This window comes from Cyrtonyx montezumae, unplaced genomic scaffold (genome assembly GCF_038088225.1).
Source record: "Cyrtonyx montezumae isolate F1298 unplaced genomic scaffold, pur_monq_1.0 scaffold_17, whole genome shotgun sequence".
Taxonomy (NCBI): domain Eukaryota; kingdom Metazoa; phylum Chordata; class Aves; order Galliformes; family Odontophoridae; genus Cyrtonyx; species Cyrtonyx montezumae.
This window is the reverse complement of record NW_027071903.1, coordinates 27339880-27358711: the sequence shown is the minus strand read 5'-3', so window position 1 is coordinate 27358711 and position 18832 is coordinate 27339880. Positions and strand designations below refer to the sequence as shown.

General features: G+C 38.8%; 1 protein-coding gene across 1 annotated transcript; it reads left to right on the top strand.

Moving 5' to 3' along the window:
- Positions 1–524: 524 nt before the first annotated feature.
- BNC1 (basonuclin zinc finger protein 1) lies at positions 525–18568 on the top strand. The gene is made up of 5 exons (XM_065733953.1): positions 525–653; positions 11745–11847; positions 11996–12231; positions 13502–15429; positions 17330–18568. The coding sequence occupies exons 1-5, from the start codon at positions 645–647 to the stop codon at positions 18009–18011; spliced, it is 2958 nt and encodes a 985-aa protein (XP_065590025.1). The 5' UTR covers positions 525–644; the 3' UTR covers positions 18012–18568.
- The last annotated feature ends 264 nt before the right edge of the window (positions 18569–18832 follow it).

The following is an 18832-nucleotide window of genomic DNA, read 5'->3' as shown; positions in this document are numbered from 1 at the left end:
GCAGATGCTTAATAGAAGGAAAAAACAATCATCAGCAGCAATTTGCAGAACAACTCTCCAATACTAAAAGTAAGTATTTTTAATTGTGAGCACCTCGTGGCTTATTTGCAGATAGTTGTGCGCTCCTGGAGAGGGGAAGAAAAAAAAAACTGTAATAGGCCTTAGGTCAGCTGCATTGATTTAATGCATTACTTAGGCTGCCAGAGCAGAGGTAGAATCTCCTCGCACTGCATTAGCAGTGCCTCGAGCCTCCGTGACTCCTTTTGATCAAATCTCTGTGAAAGATGAGTGTCATGCCCTCTCCGAGCCAGCTGTGAGGGGACTGCCCTGCGACTGGAGGAGCACGCGGAGCGCGGCACCGCGGGGCAGCGAGGTGAGAGCCGGCTGCAGAGGTGAGAGGCAGACACAACTTCGTACTGTAGGTCTGGAGAACACCAAGGGGGAGGATCCTATTTCACTCCCCTGTGCACAGCCCGAGCATACATCAGACCTTGAGGTGCTCAGAGTCAGACAAGAGTAAAGAGGCGTGTGATGGTTCTGCCTTAGTACTTGTACAGACAGGAGTGTTTCCAGTACTTCTTTGTACAACTCACTGAGGGAATGGGAAACTGTTTTATAGCTCTGGAAACATAAGCACAGTAAGAATGTCTGAGGTAAGGAAAGTTCTTTGCAGTTATATGTGAATGTGTGTTTTTTACTGTGCAACTTTTACTTGTGGTTATGCACTGTGGAGATATAAAAATTCTTGTGATGGTGTTGTTTTGCGGAAGGAACAATGGAGATGAAAGCTGTAGTGAGCTGCACTCTCCTTTTCTTAATTACTAAGAGATACCGTGAAAGTAGAAAAATATATTAAAAAAAAATTGTTTTCCTTTCTGCTGTGCTCTGTAAACAACTGTGTGACTTTTCTATCCTACAGTAAGTAATGCGGAATTGCAAGCTGCTTATAATGAGCAGAGCCATCACTTGTATAATTGTTTTCCTATTGAAGTAGTAGCATGTAAATCATAAATACTTGACAATGTTTAATTGTACAAGTCCTCAATATACATTAATAGCAGTAAAATCTGTGATTTGTGACTCAGATGTGTTCTGACTCAAGTGCTTTAAGCAGATACATTATCATTATTATGACGTATAAATGCACTGGAGAGCAGGCAACAATATAATTTCAGTAAGAAGTTCTTCAGAAATTACCACTAAAGTGGAACCTAATGTATGCCCTTTGTATACAATTTATTGCTGACTATTTAGCATCCAGAAAATAAGGCCAGTAATTCTGTTCTTAGGATCAGCCTGTTTGTACTCGGGGGGGAGGCAGAAGGGGGGAGAGAGGGAGTGTGTGTGTGTATGGGGGTGTCTTCCATTATGTTGTTTTCTTTTTTATTAATATATTGTCTCATTAAGGGTTTAAATGTATCAGAAAAAAGGATGCTTATTTAATTTATTTTTATTTTTATCGTGTAAAAAAATAAAAATGATTTAGTTGTTATCTCAGACATAATGAGGCTTTATTAGATACATCATTTTACCTTCTGGTTTATTAATTGTCCATATACTTCAAGTCCTCCGTGTAATCGGTTTAAAAATGAGGAGAGGGCAGATCGCTAACCCAGAGGAAGGCTGCTGATATATACAGACTGTGGTTTGTCCTTCTGTAAATCCTGAGCATAAAAGTGGCCCTATTCTTTTTTTTTCTTTTTATTCTTTCTATTATTATTATTATTTTAACTTAGAGATGTTTGTTCTTTGAATATTCTGCAGAACCAAGCAACTTTCTGAGATTTTGTGGTTGTGGGAGAGAGCAAATGAAATAAGCTGGTTTTGTTTCACTTCAAAACAAATCATTGCTTTAAGGGCAGTCAGCAATCAATTTTCACATCCGATCGGAAGCTGGACTTTGGTGTGCTCGTTTAGTTGAGATTGTTGTTTGAGCAATTTATATATAAATTTCTGTAATTCACATAACTACTTGGCTTCTTGAACCTCGTGAGCTGTTTGTCTTATCTTTGGTGAGCTAACTCTGTGCTATGTTGCAAAAACCTTGAGGCATGTTGTGTTTCTTCGTGTTCCTGCAGTCTGCAAGTGAAGTCAGCTTCATTAGTTTCATGATGGCACATCAGTGCATGGCTGGTGTTGCCGCTTCCTCCGAGCTACTCCCGGAGCATGATCTGGGCTGCCTTGGTTTGGATAAGCTTGTAAGGATTTGTCAGCCAGATGTGACAAGATTGTCAAGAGGCAAGTAAAGAAGGAGATCTGATATTAATCAGTGCATAGCTTGGAGCCAAACTTTCTCAAATGCAGTGTAGTAACATGTTCTTCTCATTTACTGCTTCTCTTTGTGGCTATAGAACTGCCACTGTCTGAGTTTGACGGTTAAAAGAGGTGCCAGCTAATAGTCTTTAATTGTAAGGATATGATTCTAGGTGGGAAAAGATCATAAGTTTCTATTTTTAACCACCTTTTTGAAAATACACGTCTGTTTACTGCAGTTTGCTGGAAAATATGTTAGACAAGAGGCTCTGTTTCTTCGCTTTGGTTTTAAAACACTGAAATTGTGGCTCAGTTCTCTGCTTGGGGAATGTGAGGTGGGCAGCCTCGCTGCAGGTTGTATTGCAAAGTAGGACTTGCGTTGTTTTTAACTGCTATCAACGTCATGCGTTGCTTTTCTTTGTTCGAATGATTAGAACAAAATACACTGAAGAATGCCTTTCTCATTTCTTCTGTTACTGAAATAGGAAGAATACTTTAAAAGAACATCTAATGCAATGTGACACATCCTTACAATTACCTGTGCTAGTAAGTTTGGATTTTAATTTTTTTAATGATCAGTGTAATTCTGTACATCTGTTCGAATCAAACTTTGGAGTTTTCAGCAGTTTATTTGGACAAAGCTTATTTTAACAAAAGTGATTAAGCAAAAAGTATCTCAAGTTGTGGAAAATTCACTTATGTTACACTTACTGTGAGTTTTGCTTGATTGATTTTAGAAATTGTTCTGCTAAGTCTTTGAACTGCTGATCTTCAACCTATTTAGAACCATAAAGAGAATGGTATCTGCAAACATATCCAGACCTGCAGGAGAGCTCCGTCGTCATCAACAGGAAAAATTATTCCAAATTTTGGGCCACTTCATGGGCACACTGTAGCCAAGATCAAATTGTACCCTTTTATGCTGCAGAAAGATTTGGGCTTTTTATACCAAATGATTGAACTTCAGCTTCTTTGCTGTTCACGTTATTATTGAAATATAGTTTACACAGTACTGAGCATGTCATTCTATTTCCAATCAGGCAAGCCAGTCATTTAGTTTTGATTTCAGTAATGAAGATTCCACTATTACAATAGTAAATATGCTTCTGATAAATAAGAATGTTTTTGTTCTTTACATTACGCTTCTTGCTCCACATTTATGTTCTTAAGGCACCATACGTGGCTAAATATTTTAATGCAGATTTGAACTAAAAATCAGGTACCGATCTTGAATTCAGTATCCAGCAAAACCCCCCACAAAATGCAGACCAAAGAAAAGCTGTTAGGCTTGGCCCCTTGGGTCATCTCCTGCCCTTCATGGCTTCGGTAGTGCAGCAACTGCCTGCTGCATGCACCGTGCTGCCAGCGGTTTTTGTCCCGAGCAGATGCTACAACTCAAGTTTGAAAACCTACATCTCTCCGACTTCTTGCTATGTTTTTGCCTATCAATATCTAAATACATATATATCTATTTATTGTGGCTGAAATTTCAATAATCAAACTTGAAGTAAATAATTTTGAGGGAGCAAAATAACTGTTCCTTGCTCACAGTCGGCTATATTTCAAATCTGAAGTTAGAGATTTTTTTTTAATTATCTATTGAAGCTGATGTCAGAAAGCCATTTTAGGTTTTCACACCTGCATTCAGTGCAAAGGAATACGAAGTTTTAAATTGTGAAATGACCAATGGAGCTACACTGCTGAGCAAAATGTTGCGTAACTGTGTAGCACCATAGATAGATTCATGCCTATGTGAACAAACACTGTTTGAGTTTAAAACTTATAAAATTGCACCAAATGAAGTTGTGTTACAGCAGGTATGTTGGAGTGATGTTATTTTTCTTTTGCTCTGTAACTTGTCTCTTTTGCCTGTAACAGAAGGGAACAATTCGAGCATGTGTTACTTTACGGCTCTTAGACTTGAGCAGTGCTGTGACGGGCTGCACACATTGGGGTGGTCTTTGAAACATCAATTCCCTCATGTTGCACCCATAGAACATTCTTTAAACTGTGTGATCAGATGATATAGTTTAAAGGGTTTACTTGCCATTCATTTACACTAACACTTCATTTGATACTTGTGCACATATATTTGTAATGTTTCTTGTTAATGTGGAGCTCGGTGTTAAATATTTCATTAAATTTTAGTTCCTGGAGAGATCCGTAGGTTCAGCATTTAACGTGGGATGCACAGCATGTTGATATGAGTAAAAAGAACATGCCTGGGATACTTGCTAGATTAAATAACACAGTGTTTTGTAGTAATAAATTTCACACCATTTCTATCTGGGGACCCATCCTTACTCCTGAAACTTGCGCAGAGTTTCTCATCAGTCTGCTGCAATCCATTGGTTGTATTTTTTTGAAATACGCTGAAATGAATGAATTTCTACAAGTTTATCAAAAACAGAGTTGAGATTCTTATGATAAATACTGCTTAATAGTCAGCAAAATGTAGAGGTTTGTGATCTACACAGACGTGGCAGGTGCACCATGAGAAGCGTAGCACCATAGCTTGTTTCAGAACCAAATGTAAATCACTACTGTGAGATAATGATGGTGTGGCATGTTTGGTTCCCTAATTTGTATGTCTTGTTATGTTTTCCTAATTGAACAGCCAAAGAAGAGCTAGATGTATTCCCCAGTTTGACCAAGGTGTCTTTCAACACACCTGTTGTTAAGAAGTGAGATTAATTGCAGTCTAAGCTAATATATCTATGAGCACCTTGTTCAACAGAAAATGGAGCTTTGCTGTCCAGTGCTTTTTGTTTAAAGAGTAGCAGTTCATGTGCAAGCACACACACGTGCATTCTCTTCTTATAATTATTTTGACAGTGCTGTTAACGAGAGGTGCCCTAAGGGGCCCTTTAGGGTAAGTGACATGCATGAGGAGTGATTCCCATCCCGCAAGTTATGCTGCGATTGAAGTTTGGCCTCGCAGTGTGCTCCTTTCTCAGACGTGTCTCCATTCTGCTTACTCACTTCGCTGCATTGCCCAGTCTGTCCAGGGCACCTCCTGTTAGTGCTGCATCTGCTGCTTAGCCAGGTCTGCTCCAGGGTTTGAAGTCCTTATTTGTTTCAGTCTCTTGTCATGGCTATTTGCCCTACAGTTTTTGACAAAATGGTGATACATGGGCAAGGGGCCCACAATTCAGTAGCCAGCTAAAACTCCTTAAAATCCACAACTGTGGTTGGTTTAGCAGAGTGCTGCCGTTTCATGAAAGTATCAGCTAATTTCAGATCCATCTCACTGAGCTGTTTCTCCCCACCACCTTTTGGCCAGTTTTGAAGAGGCTTTTTTTGTCAATTATGACAAGGGCAATTACAAGTTTTCAGCTCAAGGTGCTAGTCAGTACCTGCAAGAGAGAAATTCAGACCCATTCCAGACAAAACTTGCTTCTTGAGCACCACAAAGGGAGGCAGTAATACAACTTGCTGCAGAACCTGGCTTGTACTCTGCTTTCTTATACGCTCAAACTTGGACTGTTTAAAAGGAGGTCAGGTTTTGGCATCTGACCCCAAATAAACATTATGGATATATACATAAGGATCCTGATAATTAATGGGATGCGTTCTGTGGTCTTGTCTAGAAAATACAAAGGCCACAAGTTTAAATGTGTTCTTAGGAGTAAAAATCATAACAGAGTCTCCCCACTGAGAAAGTATAAGAAAGTATAAGATACCCCACATGGTGGGTATCCAGCACCAGCCAAAGTGTTCAGTATAATAGGTGTTCAGTTTGACTCCTAAATCTATGCTGGGGCTCTGAAACAAAGGTTTTTTGTCTCGGTATTTGGGGGCTCCTGTACCCCCGGAGCCTAGTAGAAGCACTGCTTGGCACATACAGCACTGGGGCTGCTTACTGAGGGGCCATCGCCAATCTAGGAGCTCCATTATGAGTGTAACTTCATGTGCAGAGGAACTGGAAAAGGCAAGTTGTGGCCCATCTCTGTCTCCCATCTCTATCCTAGTTAGTCTCTTACACAGGAGACAAGAATTTTGCTAAATTATTTTACTAATAAGCAGTTTGCCAAATGAATCATCTGGAGCTGGCATAGAATGTGTTTGTTAGTGCAGAAGGTTGGAGCTATTTGGTCAGCGCTGTTTACTCTGTCACATCCACATCAAATTTTTCTCTACTTAATTGAAAGCTCCGAATATGCAAAATATCAGATGCTCTCTGAATACAGCAAACAGTAAGACCTGCTTTCTTCTCATGAGAAATGTTTGTTGCTGTTTATTATGTTTATAAAATAACTCTATTAACAGCACTGTTACTTTGTAAGGAACATTTCTTGTGAGATAAGACTGTGAAAATAGTGCATGCAGCATTCAGTCTGATACAATCAGACATCCTGTAGGCACCTCTCCCTCATTTTAATAACTTCATAGGTTCATTTATTTTAGTCTCGAGTATTTTTAAGCCCAAGTAAAGAGACAGCGAATTTGCAGTGACCAAATGTATTTGCAGTGGGCACAAATGTGCTGTGAATGGAAATTTTTTGTTTCAAACTGTAAGACTGTCAAAGATGGGAAGTGAACGAATAATATCAGTGGTATACCAGTTTATGAGTGCATGATTTAGCAGTACAGCTTTGTCCTCACCCATAACTGAGGGCCTTAAGCATGTGACAGAATGAAACATGGGGGCTCACTGAATTGAATGTGGGCAGGTTGTGTCACAGGGCAAGTAACCCTCAGCTTGTCCTCAGTGTTGGACCCGTATATGTGTGTTGTCACTTGCTGAGTACCTTCCCCATGCCGCGTGTATCCTTCCCACTCTGCTTCCTTGCAGGGAGGGGCTTCCACCCAGCATTATGCTCTCCTCTTTGAGGTGTGTCAGGATGAGAACTGGCCTCAGCCAAAGGTGCTGCAGGGCCCACTGTGCCTCCCTGGGCAGATGGGAGCCATGGCCAGCCTCAGCTTGGAGTGTATTGAAACTTTCAAGGAACAAAAGGTGCTTATGATAAGCTCTACCATCAACATGCAGAACTATTAGGTTTAGATGTTGGGCTAAGCCTACAATAACTTTATGAATTTACACCATATTGAGCGGTCCACCAACTTTTGTGATCATGATGGATCATATAATTTGAACAAACTGCAGGGAGCTTAATAAAGGAGGAAAAATCAAAGTCTGTTATGAAAAAGAGACTTGAGGACTTAGACATATGCTGCAGAGAGGGCAGGGTGGAATGTTGCAAGTATCTGTGGGACAGGTGAAATGAAAAAAATGTGATACAAGGAGGTACATGTAAGCTGTAACGTGGACAAAAATTAAATCACCTGAGAACTTGCTCGAAATAGTAAAAAAAAGATCTGACAGATAGACTCACTTATCTGTGCAGTGGGTATCCAGGGAAGTGACAAAAGTTGTCTGGCAATGAAATGGACAGAGGGACAAATTCCTCTTGGACGTTTAGGTGAGTTGGTTGTAAGAGATGCTGCTTGTTGCTAGAAACTCTCCATGAAGACATGAGAAGTGCTTTGTGTTGCATCCCATTTAAGGAAAGTTTCTCTCATACAATTTTGGTCATGTAATTCCACATTTTTTTCTCCAAACTTGCATTTTAAACTGCTAAGAATTTCAAATTCCTGGTTGCAAAAGATATCTGTAATACAGCATCGGAGGCGCAGAGTAGTGAAGCTCTGCTGCACTTCATGGAGCAGCAGCAACTTGAGGAGGAGCAGTTTCTAAAGAAAGCAATCACTTCTGTGCAAAGACAGGGAGAGATTTCCCAGGGTGATGGGAACAAAATGGGGTACTGACCTGCACACCGCTGATGCGAAACAGTACCTGGGGGACCTGGGACTTGCTTTGCTGTTCCCAGGTGCCTGCACACAGAGTCAGTTTGCCTCCCAGTGTGGGCTGGGATCCACGGTTCAGGCCTGACAGCATCTGCAGGGTTATTTACTCTTTGTTTCCCATGCCGAAGAGCTGTCAAACTGGATTCCATTGGACATGGAGCGAGGCTTGGTACAGTTATTCCTCCACATCTTCGGGTAATCACAAACACTCTTTTTGCCTTTCTTCTCTTACCGAGCAGTTTTCAGCCTGTTGTTAGTACATTGCAATTGCAAGTGAGTGTAGGTCCTCAGTACCTTCAAAATTGAATAGGTGATCACAGATGAATATTCTGAAATGAAGTCTGATAATATAGCAAGAATCAGAGTGAACTTGTCCCATTATCTTGTGCTTTTCTTTAGCCGTGAGGGCTGGGAGTGGGTTGAAAAGAATTGTTTGGTAGCTTTTGAAGCATAATTGAAACCACAGTATCTGAAAAAAAAAATAAAAACCCAAACAAGTCAGTAGTCATGACTTTCAGGCAACAGAATTTGACTTCTTATTCTGTGATGAGTAGGTAGGTGGCTTTTGGTGGCTGATTTAATGGTTAATCTCTCTTAATGAAGAATCACCTGTATCAAAAATCCGAGGTTCAGATGCGTACAGCCTTGCTGCTAAAACCACAGAAAATTTGATCAGAATTTCGATGCAAAAACAAACAAACAAAAAACATTATTTCATTAATAATGGGTTTGGAGAAAGCTCTCTGGCAGGGAGAGCAACTGGAAAACAGTAGCAACATCCTTGATGATAGCGTAACATTTTTGTTTTTATTTCTGTTAACGTTAGTTATCTGCTTTTTGTTTCTGGAAAAATAAATGAAATAATTGCCCTGAATGAAAGGGCTGCACAAAAAAATTTCCACTTTAATTTCCCTCTACATATACAATCCTTTAATTATGATTTTGAAGCTTTACAGTGTAGAAAGTTATTCCTTTGTTTTGTAGAATGAAATTGTGTGTAGGCTCCACGTGTTGGGAACATAAAGCTCATTAAAAGACTCGATATAATTACAGTACCTTAGACCAGGCATACTAAGTATAGCAGGATTAACATGCAAAAGACAAGCATTTTGATCTCATGGATTTCTGCTATGTTTTCATTCATTAAACTCAGATTCTAAGTTGATTTGAGAGATAATCAAAACTCATCTTTTAGAAGTGCCTTTTTAAGTTGAGCAGCGAGTAAAGATTTGAAGTTGTGACTCATGGATTGTTTCAAAAGTTAATTTTGCCACGTTATGTTCTATGACTGTGTTAATGCAGATGCTGATGGAAAAGTTTTAGGAAACACTCTGATAACCACGAATGATGGGAAATGCTGCCAATAACATCCTGAAAGTGGCATTTATTTCTTCTCAGGGATTCTCATGAGTTTTGGTTTTGTTTTTAAGTCAGCAACAGATACTGAGTTGAGGGCATACCTTTGATATATTAACAGCATGCGAGCTAGCCAGATTTAAGAGTGGTGTCCAGAACCTTTAATGTATTCATTTGAGGAGGGCTTAACTCCACGCTCTGAATATAAGAAGAGTGACGCTCCATGTTTAATTGTTTCTTTCCTACATGTGAAACAAAATGCCCCCGTTAGGTATTTTCTATTTTTAATGTGTAAAATCTTTTACTCCTATAGAGGAAGATAGGAGAACAAGTACATATACCGTATAGCTTTTTTCCTAGCATGCGTTGCTGTGGAAGGCTGTAACCTTTTGTAATTCTGTCTGGAGAGACTGCAAAAGATGCATTTGTGGAATTCAGCTTACTGAACATAGCAGGATGGCCTGTGGAAGGGGATCAGTATGTGCAAGTCACAGAACATTATGTATTACAGAAGTAGAAGAAGAAACTGTGTTACTGTTTGATATTTTGTGTTATAAATGAATCATCAGAAAACTACGCTTCTTTTTTGACCTTTTTGTAGGAAATTTATGGCTTTTTATTGTTAATGTTATTGAGGGATTTTTAATGTCTAAATGAAAATACATCCTCCATTAAAGAGAAGCAATTCACACTGCGTAGGGTATTGATGTGTATTTTATGACTTTATGGGGAGCACAGAGCTTTTCTCAAGAATTCAGTATTTTGCAATGACTCCTTTAAAAGATTAAAGGCAAAGTGATTCAGAGATTTCAATAGCGCTGTTGCCACTTGTTCCAATCCTTCAAATAAAGACGAGTCTCAGTATCAAGTCACTGCAATTTGGAGATGTGCTTGTTAGCTAATTCCTTGATAAGTAAGCAGCCAAGACTTGAAAATTCCAGGCTGTCATGTAAAGCAGTAGGCACTACGTCTCCTGCACACGCTTGTTTATAGAATGCTGTTTTATGTAGTACACTTTTCTGTCCTGTGTCAGTCTCATTCACCAGGCCAAAAGAAATGTCCACAGCAAACCCCGCTCGAACTACCTTTCTTCCATGCCCTTTTTATTTTAAGCATTTCCTGTCTCTACCTTTTGTACCATGATTCTCCAAAAACTTGCTGCTTTGTATATTTGCCAAAAATGCCAGCGTGGGGATGCCAGCACTGTGGAAAAAATGGTACTTTTTCCCTTCAGATCTTGTTTTGCATGAGACATAATGAGTCTGAACAGCAGTCAGTAGTGGGCTTAACTTTGCCTTACTTCATGTTGCTTCTCTGTACTTTGAGATGTAAACCATTTTGTTTTAAGAACAGAAAAACTTATGCACGTTGCGATCACATAATCTAATATTTTTTGTAATCCAAGTCAGACTCTCTGTACATTAATTTCTTCACTTTCCCACCCTTAGTACGTATTCTGTTCAGATCTAAGCGATATAGAGTCATAGAAACGCTTTGTTCTGTGGCAGTCCCTATGGAGTTTTAACGAGGACCTCCAAGTTGTCTGTCTGCCTTCTGCAGCAGATCAGCATGTACAGAAGAAAACATAAATTCCAGGATGCAAGTTTGTATTGCCCTGTTGATTAGGAATTTTTGGCTACTAATTTGATTTGCATTATAGATGACCTTGGTGAGAATAAAGTGATGCACAAATTGAACTGTGCGACTGATTGCTATCTGCGTGTTCTGTTTTGCCTGTTACACTTCAAGCATTTCTTTGCAAAATGTAAGGCTATCATTTTTCAGGAGATGAGAGTACTTTCTGATAAAATCCGTGACTGAGAAGTGTCAGTGAATTTCTGTGCCCTGGACAGGATACACATACTCTGTGGGTACTGCTGGCTATAAGGACTTGTGTCTCTGCAGAGCTAATATTGCTCATTAGCACTTCCTATATTGCAATTATAGAGGTCCAGCAAAACTCTTACCTGTGTGCCTTTTTCAAAATGTGATGCTTGTATGAGGATTGTATCTTAGATGAATGTCCCAGAACAGTTTATTTTTGTTATAAAGGTGCGTCAACCTAAATAGATCCATGGGAGTGCTGCTTTGTATACCACTAAATACTTTACAGCCATCATATTCTAGTGCTTTAGCTGGTGACTGATTTTCTTCTTGCAATACTACCTCTGCTTAAATGCAGGTTTCGCCTGGTACTGCACGTTAATAGGAATGAGCTTGTATATTATCTGACTTATATGGATAGTAGGCTTGTGCTGTATAGGTATAATGTGCACTGTCTAGATGGTGCCTATCCATTACATATCAACCTTTCTATTGATTTGCAGGCTATTCGATGCACTCTGGTGAGCTGTAGTTGTCAGTGTTTCAAACCTGGGAAAATAAATCAACGACAATGTGACCAATGCCGGCATGGATGGGTAGCACATGGTAATACTTATTCTTGCAATCTATATAAAACATTCTACACCCTTTCTCACATGTTGTTTTATTGTGTGTTGCCCTCCCTTCCCCAATAGCCTTTGCATTCACTTTTATATCATTTATATTCATTTACATTTTGTGGTTTTATTTACAGCCCTGAGCAAACTTAGGATTCCCAACCTCTATCCATCAAGCCAGGTGGAAATAGTTCAATCCAATGTTGTCTTTGATATCAGTAGCCTCATGTTGTATGGAACCCAAGCTATTCCTGTGCGCCTTAAAATTCTGCTAGATCGGCTTTTCAGTGTTCTGAAGCAGGAAGAGGTGATACAGATTCTCCATGCTCTTGATTGGACACTACAGGATTATATACGTGGATATGTGCTGCAGGTATTGCATTAAGAGAGTTTTTTATTTAACTATGATGATTGAGTCATGTTTCAGAATAATTTCTGGCTTGTTATTTTCAGTAGTCTCAATGTGCGGTGTAGTTCAGCTGAAAGGCAGTGGTAGACTTGAGGAAGAGTAGCACCAGAAAAGGAAGGGTTAATTTTTGGTCATTGCTCTCCTTGCTCAAGCCAAACTAAATCTTTCCTCTTTGCTCAAAATTATCAATAAAGGTAAACAAAGAGAAAGGGAAGGGAAAAAAAGCTTACTGGAATAGGCTTCCAAATTTACTCCAAGTATTATTTAAACAGTAAGTTTACTATAAAATTGCAGAATAATACACTGATGAATGAACTTGCCATCATTTCAAGCACCAGGGACAATCTTCATCACTGATGTAGTGCTTCTGAGCTTACTGGAGCTACATCAAGGATAAATTGGGCCCTATGTGCTTACACTGATGTTAGTCCTGGCTACTATATGGAAGTTACCTCTTATGTAAAGTAATATGATGATCTTACATTATGACATGAATCAATATTTAATGGTCTTGATAATCTTGCTTTTTAGTGTTAGGATTAAAAATATGGAATCAATTACCTTGAACCTCTACCACATGAAAAATTTATAATGTTACGTTCTTCATCGTCTTAGAAACTCTTACATGCACTGTGAAAAATCTCAGTAGGCCATCAAATACATGTTCTGTGATAAAATATTTATTGTAGTTATTGGGAAAAGTTAGGCATAGCTAGAGTTTGAAAGAACTCCAACACTCCAGAGTAATTACAGCTGTGCTCTGTGAACACTGGCAATAGATCAATACAGGTTCATTTGTTCTCTGATCTTAGTTACTTGGAAGATTATTAAACTTGCAATTAAAGAATACTTGACTTAAATGAGGAGCTAAATCTTGGTCTGATTGCTCCATCTCTGCTGTCTGTAGTTAGATAATACTGTTGTTCAAATGTTGTGTGTCAATTTTTGTGGGAAAAACAATGGGTTATTGGAAAGAATAACTAGTTCAGAAAGAAATAATAAAGCCAATATAGTAAAATTTAAAGAAAATATCACAGAATTACTATTATTCTCTTTTTAAATATAATAATTTTGTAATTTTGCTGAAGAGTTTCTAGTCTGTGGGGAGATGGGGAGAGAACAGAACAGGAGTTAGGGGAGAGATTGGGGTGGGAAAAGGGTTTTCTTTTTTCTTTTTTCCTATTCCACACATTATTTTCTTTTTTTTGTTATTATTATTTTATTTTTTACATAGGATGCTTCAGGAAAGGTGCTGGATCACTGGAGCATAATGACCAATGATGAAGAACTGGCTACTTTGCAGCAATTTCTTCGTTTTGGAGAAACTAAGTCCATTGTAGAGTTAATGGCAATTCAGGAGAAAGAAGGGCAATCAATTATCATACCACCACCAACTGCTAATTTGGATATTAGGGCATTCATAGAGAGCTGCAATCAACACAGTCCTAATTTTTCAGCTTCCTTGGACAAAATGAGCCCCACCAACATTCATCCCTTTGAGAATATTGTGAATAACATGGCTTTCATGCTGCCATTTCAGTTTTTCAGTCCAGTGCCTCCACCTTTGATAGGTTCACCACCAGAAAGACACTTGATTGAACAGGGTCAAGACCACTGCAATGAAACTAAACAAGATATCCATCTACCTTTTACTGAAAGCAGCTTCCTAACTTCTAGCTCTGTACCATTTCAAGTTGAAAATGAGAGGATCATAAATGGTCCAGATGTCATCACTAAAACAGAAGATGATGCCCTTTTAAGCGATTCAAGTTCACATAATACAGCAGCAAAGCTTGAAACAGCAGCACTCTCTCCAGAAACCAAAATGAAATCTGTTGAAAAAAATGGCACTGGGCCAAGGAAAGGGCGTGTTTTCTGCACTGCATGTGAAAAGACGTTTTATGACAAAGGTACTTTGAAAATACATTATAATGCTGTTCATCTGAAGATAAAGCACAAATGTACAATTGAGGGTTGCAATATGGTATTCAGCTCTTTGCGTAGTCGAAATCGTCACAGCGCAAACCCTAACCCCAGACTCCATATGCCAATGAACAGAAATAACAGGGACAAAGATCTAAGAAATGGTTTGACCATTGCTGGACCTGGAGATAGTAAAAGGACAGAATTTACGATTTTAGCTCCTGATAGCAGAACAATTACCAGCTATGCCAGCTCTTGTACAGATGCAAAGGGTCAGGTTGGATTTCCCAGTATCGGACAGAATGGTGTCCTCTTTCCCAATCTAAAAACAGTACAGCCTGTTCTTCCTTTCTATCGTAGTCCAGTTACACCAGCTGAGCTTGCTAATACTCCAGGTACTCTTCCTTCTCTGCCTCTTGTTTCATCCTCAATACCAGAGCAGCTTATTTCAAATGAATTGCCATTTGACGTGCTACCCAAGAAGAAATCTCGTAAATCAAGCATGCCTATTAAGATAGAGAAAGAAGTTGTTGAAACACCTCATGAAAGTAGTGATGTTGCCAGCTCTGAAGATGATACACGTCTACAAGTGGTAAGCGATGGAGAGCTTGAGTCCTGTGAGCATAAGATAGAGAATCAGGTGTCCGGCGGGGTGGAAAATCACCCCCATTCAGGTAATTCATGGAAATCTGTCTCTGGGGTAGAGGGCCCAAAGTATTTTGAATCTGTCTTTGCACCAGATAACCAATACATCAAGGATATCTCTGACAATGAATTACGTCACTGTGAGAAAGAGGTTAAACCAGAAGAAAATCAACCATTAAAAATAGTTTCCCATGAGATTGTATACGAAGATCCAATACACCACCACAATGATGTTATAAAACCAACGACTGAATCCCCTGTATATGTTAAAGAGCAGTCAAAACGCAGGATTTCTAAAGATGACTGCCCTGAATTGCAACACCACTTGCTGAGCGGGGGCTTTTTCAGCACTTTGTCAAGCAGGGGTGCTGCCATTGCTTGTTTTGAAGACTCTAAAGATATGGATCATGTCAGCCAACATGCACTAGGGATTCAGAAGGAAGAAAGCCGCTTTCATTGTGACATCTGTAAGAAGACTTTTAAAAACCCTTACAGTGTAAAAATGCATTTTAAAAATGTACATCTCAAAGAAATGCATATTTGCACAGTTGAGGGCTGTAATGCTGCTTTCCCTTCTCGTAGAAGTCGAGACAGGTAAGAAATTATAAACAAAATTGTATTTATTTTACCATCACAATGGAGCCTAATTTGAAATTAAAATGAGTGTTGGAGGAATGGAGCCTGCAAAGATTTTTCTGTGTATCCTCATATAACAGGTACGATAACTTATCAGAACATTCATGAAATGAAAATCTATTGAAAGAAACATTTCCTTTCCACTAGACTACAAGGTATTAAATAAAGCCATGAAAATTTCATAACTGATAAAGTCTTCAATAGTTGAGAGAATACTTTAGAACATAAAGGGAAAGCCACAAGGGTATGAATTCAGTTATTTTCCAGTAGATGCATGCGTGGACTTATATGTTTAGTACGTACTTTCATGTGTATTTTAATGTATACAGTTTTTTGTTGTTTTTTTTTTTTTTAATGAAAAAGCAATGAGATCAATTCAGGAAATCTTCACTTATCCTTATCCTTCTGTTACACAAGGACTTCGAACAACCCTGTAGGAGAAATCCTATAATAAAAGCAGAATTACCCTATGTCAGTACCAAATCAGCCTTACACATTGCTAGCTGAACTAATTCTATCTGGTGTGTATTGGTAGTGCTTTAATGTGAAATTTCATACTAAACCCTAAACAATACCGTGAGCCTGATTCAGTTTACTGTTAGCTGCAGTACTGTGTTGCTGTTAGTCATTTTGTTTCAGACTATTTTGCACATAGACTGAGAAACAAGAACTGAAGTTTTATTGCTGTCTGTCAGTTATGTGTCTGAGTTGAGAAGTGGTAGATAACAGTTCTGTTTAAGTGGGACTAAGTCTTCTAAGTTTTCTAATGCTCCTATAACAGTGTTACAGCAGATCTTGACTACAGAAAGCATGCCTGGATAGTACTTCAGAGTGACACAAGGTTTAGATTGTCTGTAATCTGCTAGGAGTGCTGGAGCCAGCTGATGCAGTCCAGAGAGGATGAGCCAGTATTTGAGGACTGGCCACTGCATATGAGATGCACAGATTCATCTGCTGCTGGCAGGGATTCATACCCTGGTCTGCTGTCTGCATCTTCCCAGATGTGAATTCCTCTCCACTCTAATTGTGATATGGGCCACGGGAAAGAAGGCCAACAGTAAAATTTGGGTTCACATGCCACAAATTCCTTCCCACATCAGTGTATTCAGTTAAGTTCTGACACTGGTGTTTGTGGAAGATGATTTATTTAACAAACTTTTAAATAAATAAATAACTTATTTAAAAAGGGGTAAAAAGTCAATTCATAAGGAATTTTACAAGCTTGGTGCAAAAAAGTAATTATTTGGAACAACTTTGCACAAGTTTAACACAGAGTGCTGGAAGTGCAGGTACAAAGTATTTCTGTCCAAATTTTTTATGCTTTGGATGAAACTGTTAGGTGATAGCAAGGGGAAAATAAACGTTTTCTCTGTCTTGCAATAAATTCAATCTTCTAATCAGAGTCTGGAAGTTCCCAGCGATCTGATTGATGATATTCAATGAAAAGCAGTGATTTTTGTATGCTTTGCCCACTGGGAAAGGGCTTCATTTCCACTTGCCCTCAGTTTGTTTTCTGACCTCAGTTCAACACCCAGAATTCTTTATTCTGTTCACCAACTCTTTTAGGCCCAGCACTGGACCTAGTGGAGTGAACAGCTACCCACAATGCAGGACAGAATCGGAAACATTGATTTCTGTGGAGTTATTTCTGATATCTACCAGTATAAGCAATTTCAGATACCCATTCACATGTATAAATCATCCATGTGCACACTCTCTGTGGCAGTTCTTCAAATGAGAAGCATACGGTTCTTGCATGTTACTAAATATTGTTTTTTCTCTTTGTTAATGATCCTTATGAAACAACTGTTAAGTGAGGCAAAGCACTTTCTTGCTAAGCTTGTCTTTGTTCTTTTAGACATAGTTCAAACCTAAATCTTCATCATAAACTTCTGACTAAAGATACACTGGAATTCAACAACCATTTCAATGCAACATACCTCTTGAAAGACATGGCTAAGGAGTTTTGTCAAGATGTCTCTTTAAAACAACATGTTGGACATACTTCTGTAATCTTCAAAGGAATGAACAGAACAGGCAGCTTGGTTTTTCCAATGAGCAAAATTAGAGAACCCTGTTCTGAGAGTTATGGATACGATCCATTGAATGACGGAGCTGTTCTGGATCTAAGCACTACTTCCAGCATTAAATCTGAGAGCAGTGCTCACTCTTCTTGGGATTCTGATGGAGGAAGTGAAGTGTGCACCATGCCCTTGGATGATAGCGATGAAAGCTGTGAAGGACCCAGCCTAATGCCCAGTGATGAACTCTACCAAGACTGTAATTTAATTGAGAAAGCTAATCAGAACTTTATAAATTTACCTTCCAGTTTGCCAATATCTTGTCACATATGTCAAAAGACTTACAGTAACAAGGGAACTTTCAGGGCTCATTACAAAACTGTGCATCTCCGCCAGCTCCACAAATGCAAAATCCCAGGTTGCAACACTATGTTTTCATCAGTTCGCAGTCGGAACAGGCACAGCCAAAATCCTAATCTGCACAAAAGTTTGGCTGGGTCACCAACTAGCCTGCAGTAAGACCACGCTTTTCTGAATTTATTTCTTCTAGAAATTAATCATTTCAATTAAGGAATGCGTTAAAATTAATTTTGTTTAAACTCATTTGACTTCTAGCACACTCAGCAACCACAGTCAAATTCTTTTCTCTTGTATACGCTCCTCAGCAGTTTTATTTAGCAAAACTTGGTGCTGTAGTTTTTGTGCAATTGTTTAGTTTGACGTGAAATAGAGCTCCTGTAAGGAAGAGAAAGAACTTTTGAAATGGGGAAGATGTGGAGTTATTAACTAAAATGTTTCTGATACCTGTGAAGTATTATTTACCAACAATAGGAGCTTCAAATGAGAACCATCATTCTTTGTGTTTACATGAAAAATGAGTTGTTGTGCTGTATAAGAAATAGTGACAATTGTGTTGTTTCCTCTTGTTGGCGTGAGAGTTCTGGGGCTACCATTTCATACCTGACACCTCAGTCTGAAGCTGACTTGCAGTATTAATTGAACATGGCATTTGCAGTTAACCGTATCTTGAAATGTAAAGAGGTCTGTAATTTTCTGAAATCCTGCAGTTCTTACTCTTCCAGTGGGAATTTCCCTTGAATACAGATTGTTTTACTATTATTATTATTATTATTATTATTTTCAAAATTTAGAACTGTTTGCAAAAGGAGAGGCCTCTTAACTTGCCAAGGTTGGCTCATTAACTGGGAGACTCTTACGTAAAGTAGAGACAGAAAGAAAGCAAGTAAGAAAAGGGTTATTTACAATTTCTGAACGACAGCAAATGCATCCATGAAATAAGGGGAAAAAAATGCACTTTGAGTTTCTCTTCAGGAAGAGAA

Excerpts from the sequence above, each read along its gene's own strand:
- BNC1 (XM_065733953.1), top strand. Across the intron at positions 12,232-13,501 it reads TACGTGGATATGTGCTGCAG|GATGCTTCAGGAAAGGTGCT; the intron begins GTATTGCATTAA and ends TTTTTTACATAG. Across the intron at positions 15,430-17,329 it reads TCTCGTAGAAGTCGAGACAG|ACATAGTTCAAACCTAAATC; the intron begins GTAAGAAATTAT and ends TTGTTCTTTTAG.